Source organism: Argentina silus, assembly GCF_951799395.1.
Source record: "Argentina silus genome assembly, contig: scaffold_161, whole genome shotgun sequence".
Lineage (NCBI taxonomy): Eukaryota > Metazoa > Chordata > Actinopteri > Argentiniformes > Argentinidae > Argentina > Argentina silus.
In genome coordinates, this window is record NW_028152935.1 from 86,238 (window position 1) to 92,260 (window position 6,023).

The 6,023-nt window shown below is 42.2% G+C and overlaps 1 protein-coding gene across 1 annotated transcript; it reads right to left on the bottom strand.

The window, feature by feature from the left end:
- Positions 1-3,347: 3,347 nt before the first annotated feature.
- Positions 3,348-5,825, bottom strand: LOC310824523 (dehydrogenase/reductase SDR family member 13-like; the record flags this gene model as incomplete). Its single annotated transcript, XM_083697782.1, has 4 exons — positions 3,348-3,607; positions 3,719-4,045; positions 5,270-5,393; positions 5,707-5,825. Coding segments are annotated over 4 exons (830 nt in total), but the record flags the coding sequence as incomplete, so codon positions are not given.
- Between the last annotated feature and the right edge of the window lie 198 nt (positions 5,826-6,023).

A 6,023-nucleotide genomic window follows, 5' to 3' on the forward strand; every position in this document is an offset into this window, starting at 1 on the left:
CATTTACATTTATAGCATTTAGCAGACGCCTTTATCCAAAGCGACTTACAACAATACATTTGTTTAAGTAAGTGAATCATCTATCCATCAGTCATCATAAGATAAAGTAATCAATGCTCACACCAGGGGCCATTGGCAGTCGTAATGGCAGTAGGCTATTTTTTTTTTCTCTTTTATTATCAGGAGAGAACTTGTACGGGGGGGTAGTGAGGGTGAAGCGGTCTCTAGGAGGGACTGTTAAGATGTAGCCTGAAGAGATGGGTTTTCAATCTACGGCGGAAGATCGGAAGTGTATGTCAATATAGATATATTGTATCACAAAATAGACTCAAGTCAATATAACAAAATGATGGGTTGCCAGTAAGTCAACAGTAACACATGTAACACTAACCCTAACCAATATGGGGAGAACTTCACTGACTGTGTTTAACAAGAAATGCTGAATCATCATACAGCGTATATCCATTGCCTCATTGGCACACCAGGGAGATCGATCGATCATAGATTTACACCAGGGAGATCGATCGATCATAGATTTACACCAGGGAGATCGATCGATCATAGATTTACACCAGGGAGATCGATCGATCATAGATTTCTGGTAAAAAAAAGAAGTCATACAGCATAAGTTGATGATACAGTAAACTGGTCTTGGAAAAAATGAAGTTACACTTCACAAATATATATTTCACCTGGTAATTACTACTTATAACTAATCATAACTAACTTAGGGTACATCCACACCAGGGGAGGCTGGTAGAGGTAGAAATCAGAGGACAGGCTCATTGTAATACATGGAATGTGTTTAATACCACTCCTTATGTGTTTGATACCATTCCTCATTGTGTTTGATACCACTCCTTATGTATTTGATACCATTCCTTACCATTCCTTATTCCATTCCATGCATTACAATGAGCCTGTCCTCCGATTTCTACCTGCACCAGCCTCCCTTGGTGTGGATGTACCCTAAGTTTGTTCTGACATGATTCTAAAGAAAAAGTAATTACCAGGTGAAATATATCTTTGTGAAGTGTAACTTCATTTTGATGTCTACCTCCATCAGCCTCCGCTGCCAACCGCATACAACTGGTTACATCACAAAGTAAAAAGCCGCATAGGACGGCAATTCAGTTGAGCTCGTCTTTGGTGCTAAAGTAATAATATATAATATATGCCATTTAGCTGACGCTTTTATCCAAAGCGACTTACATTGCAGTGAGTGCATACATTTCAGTATATATGCTGGTCCTCTGTGGCTCAGTTGGTAGAGCATGGCGCTAACAACGCTTAGGTCGTGGGTTTGATTCCTGCTGGGACCATATATACTGAAATGTATGCATTCTCTGCAATGTAAGTTGCTTTGGATAAAAGCGTCAGCTAAATGGCATATATTATATATGGTCCTAGCAGGAATCAAACCCAAAAGGAAAATAACATCTTAATCGATTGGCTAACCCCAACATACATTGTTGTTTTTCAGCTTCCAGTCATTTAGACTGTCTCTCTCTGGCTGTGTGGAGCGGATGGAGAGACTCAGAGAAGAGAAGAAGAGAGGAGGAGAGGAGGAGGAAGGAGAGTGTGCATCCTAACCTACATGTGCTAAGGTTCTGCAGTAAGCACACAATACACCACAGCTGTGAGGGTCTTGAGCTGTGGAGAAACTTGAGCTTTTGTGATGAATATGTAAGCCTGTTCCCCTATTGCCATAGTTGCAAAGCCTCTCGATGCCATTCATCAAATTAAACGTCAGAGATAGAGAGCCTTTAAACCCAGTGTGTAAACTAGAGATGGAGGGCCATGAGACCATTTTGAATAGCTCCCCACGCATTCACTTGGAGATAGAGGCATTGTGACTGCCTATGGCCCCTGGTCTGAGTATTGATTACTTTGTCTTATGATGACTGTTGGATGGATGATTCACTTACTTAAACAAACTTATTTGTTGTTAGTCGCTTTGGATAAAGGCGTCTGCTAAATGCCATAAGTGTAAATGTAAATGAAAATGACTACACCAACAGTTTATTTGTTCCTCCATCTTGGAAAATGAATGTAAATTATTTATAATATATATGTTTGATTTGCTTGCTGCCTTTGGAACAGGTCTCTCTTGTAAAAGTTTTATTTTTTTAAATATTTGTTTTATCTCAATCAGACTTACATGCTTAAATAAAGGATACATAAATATACATGTTTCATAAAAAAGTATATATTAATACACTAATATATGTATAAATACATAAAAAATATATAGATATATTAAATGCAGTTAAAAGAATGCAGAAACATTACAAATGCATAGACATAGAACACTAATCAACTCGAATACAAAACAGGCCTCAAACCTGACCAGCTTAACCTACTCCAACATAGGAGCCCTACCTAGAGTCAACCAGGAAATACACTCACCCACCACAGTGGCAGTTTTCCCATGAAGCTTTGCAGTGATTTTGCATGTGACTCTTTTGACGTAAACATGACAGATAATCACATAGACTCCCACCAATGCTCCGGCAGCGAGGAGAGAGGTAGCCACTGCTGACACTGCCCAGCAGCCGCCATGCTCTCCGGTCATGGAGTTTATGGTGCAAAGGTTGTAATATACTAATATCTGCCATTTAGCTGACACTTTTATCCAAAGCGACTTAGATTGCAGTGAGTGCATACATTACAGTATACAGTACCAGTCAAAAGTTTGGACACACCTTCTCATTCAATGGTTTTTCTTTATTTTTTTTTATACATTGTAGATTTATACTGAAGACATCAAAACTATGAAAGAACACATATGGAATTATGTAGTAATCAAAAAAGTGTTAAACAAACCAGAATATGGTTTATATTTTAGATTCTTCAAAGTAGCCACCTTTTGCTTTGATGACAGCTTTGCACATTTCTGGCATTCTCTCAATCGATCGATCATAGATTTCTGGTAAAAAAAAAAAGTCATACAGCATAAGTTGATGATACAGTAAACTGGTCTTGGAAAAAATGAAGTTACACTTCACAAATATATATTTCACCTGGTAATTACTACTTATAACTAATCATAACTAACTTAGGGTACATCCACACCAGGGGAGGCTGGTAGAGGTAGAAATTACATTTACATTTATTTAGAAATACAAATATTTAGAAATCCGATGGCGGGCTCGTTTGTAATGCATAGAATGTGTTTGATACCATTCCGTACATGTTTATGTTTGATACCATTCCTAATTCCAATTCCATGCATGACAATGAGCCCACCCTCCGGTTTCTACCACCACCAGCCTCACCAGCCTCCCCAGCCTCAATCCACACAGGAATGAAGCGTGGTCCAGTCAGGGCGAGTCAGGCTGAGTTCCTCAGGACAGTCTGCTGAGGCTCTCGCTGACTTCCCAGAGCTTCTTAGCGGCAGCGTCATCTCTGGCCTTGGGGTACACGTCCCTCACGGTACAGTTGGAGAAGTATCGTCCGCTCAGGGACTCCAGGCCCTCCTGCAGGGAGCAGTGGAGGGTCGTCTGAGCGCCCTGCTCCGTGTTCTTAAAGAAGAATGTGGTGAGGGGCTTCATCAGCAGTAAGACAAGGGGACTGGTGTGACGGGCCAGATCGGAGTTGATGGCTCCTGAGGAAAACAAAATAAATAAAAACAAAACGTCGGCTGTTAGAGTATGTAAGCCTTTCCTGAGTCTTTTATTCTGTGAATCATTATTCTATCCCTGGAGCACTCACTGACCTGGGTGGAGGCTGTAACAGGTGACGTTTGTGCCCTGCAGTCTCTTGGCCAGCTCGTGGGTGAAGAGGACATTACACAGTTTGCTGTTACAGTAGATCTTCAGGTCGTCCAACAGGGAGGTGCCCACGCCCAGCTCCTTGTGAGTGCTCAGACAGGCGAAGTCCATCACGCCAATGTTATGACCCGTGGAGGCCACGTTGACCACCCGACTCGGGCCGCACTCATTCAGACGGTCCAGCAGCAGGTTGGTCAGCAGGAAGGGACCGAGATGGTTGACTCCGAACAACATGCCCAGACCGTCCTCCGTGGTGCCTTGCATGTAGATCCCTGAGAAAGGGGAGACACAGCCATCCTCAATGTGAGTTCATTAGAAACATACTTTGCAGAAAAACAGCTCAGTGGATATCTATCTATCTATCTATCTATCTATCTATCTATCTATCTATCTATCTATGCCATTTAGCTGATGCTTTTATCCGAAGTGACTCACATTTCAGTATATATGGTCCCAGCGGGAATCAAACCCACAACCTAAGCGTTGTTAGCGCCATGCTCCACCAACTGAGCCACAGAGGACAGATGCCTTTAAATCAGATCGTCACTTATTCTGTACACGTAACGATGTAGATAGAACGATGTAGGGAGGCTGTTGGAGGTAGAAAATCGGAGGACGGGCTCATCGTAATGCATGGAACGGAATGTTGAACGGTATTAATGTTTGAGACCATTCCTCATTCCATTCCATGCATTACAATGAGCCCCGTCCTCCGATTTCTACCTCCACCAGCCTCCCCTGAAATACATAGAAGAGGGCCAGATTTTTCTTAACAAAATATCATGAACCTTATAAGTCTTCTGAAGAGGTGATACGAGCATCTCATAACCCCTTGATCATTCTCCATCATGTGACCCCTCACTGCCCTGTCTCTCCGATTAAGGGTGTCTGTTAAATGACTAAACCGCTTAGTCTCCGTAAAGTACAGTGCAAAAACCGCATGTATTGAAAGAGGGCTGTAGTGTGTGTGTCACACCTGTATGGTTGATGAGTTAAAAAGGTAAATCAGCCGTTAGTTTCCGGTACGCTTGGCTCAACCGACAACACGTACTCAAATTCAATTCTCTCGTGTCTATTGGTCAATTTAAGACCTTGATGAATTATTTTGTCATCCGAGGAATGTATGTGTTTGAATGGATTCTATTGAGTACGTTGTTGTGTTAATTGCTTGTCGTTTTGAATGTGCTTTTGATTGGATCAGCAATAACGGCATGTTTTAATCAATAGCCAACATTCAAGCCACTATTTATCAATTCTCAACTCTCTGGAAGCTCGATGGGAATGTAGAGGTTGGACAAATGCCTCCTCCAGAAGTCGCCCTCCCTCCCTCCCTCCCTCCCTCCCTCCCTCCCTCTCTCTCTCTCTCTCTCTCTCTCTCCATCTCTCTCTCTCTCTCTCACTCTCTCTCTCTCTCTCTCCATCTCTCTCTCTCTCTCTCTCTCTCTCTCTCCCTCTCCCTCTCTCTCTCCCTCTCCCTCTCCCTCTTCAGAACTCACCTGCATTGTTGATGAGCAGGTCCAGCCTGGGCTCCGTCTTCAGGAAGGTCTCAGCAAAGGAGCGCACAGACTTCAGACTCCCCAGATCCAGCTGCATGAACACCACCTCGTTGCTGCCACTCTCCTACAGGACAGAAAGTAAATAAATGTATTCTAATATATATATATATTAAAAAAAATAGTATTTTTGTCCCTCTTCTAGCATTGTGACTGCCGAGCATTGATTACTTTATCTTATGATGACTGATGGATAGATGATTCACTTACTTAAACAAATGTATTTGTTGTAAGTCGCTTTCGATAAAGGCGTCTGCTAAATGCCATAAATGTAAAATATCTATATCTATATCTATATATGTGTAAACATTATACTATGCCTACCTTCCATCAACACATATTCTGACATTTTAGATACATAATTCACATAAATCACTCACCCTCTTGATGTCTATGAGGGCGGCTTCAGCTCTCTCTTTACTGCGGCAGGCCAGGATTACTCTGGCACCCCTACTGGCCAGATCTATGGCCGTCATCTTCCCAATGCCTGTGTTACTTCCTGGAGTTGAGGAGGCAAGGATAGGCAAGCAGAGCTGTATTGTAATTGATTTTTTGGTTAATCATTGACATAATGGTGTATACTGTAGCAATGGACGGTGGTGGAAGTACACGTGTGTTTGAGAGCATTCCTTATTCCGTTTCATGCAGTGCGATGAGTCTGTCCTCTGACTTCTGCCTCCACCAACCCTCAATGGTA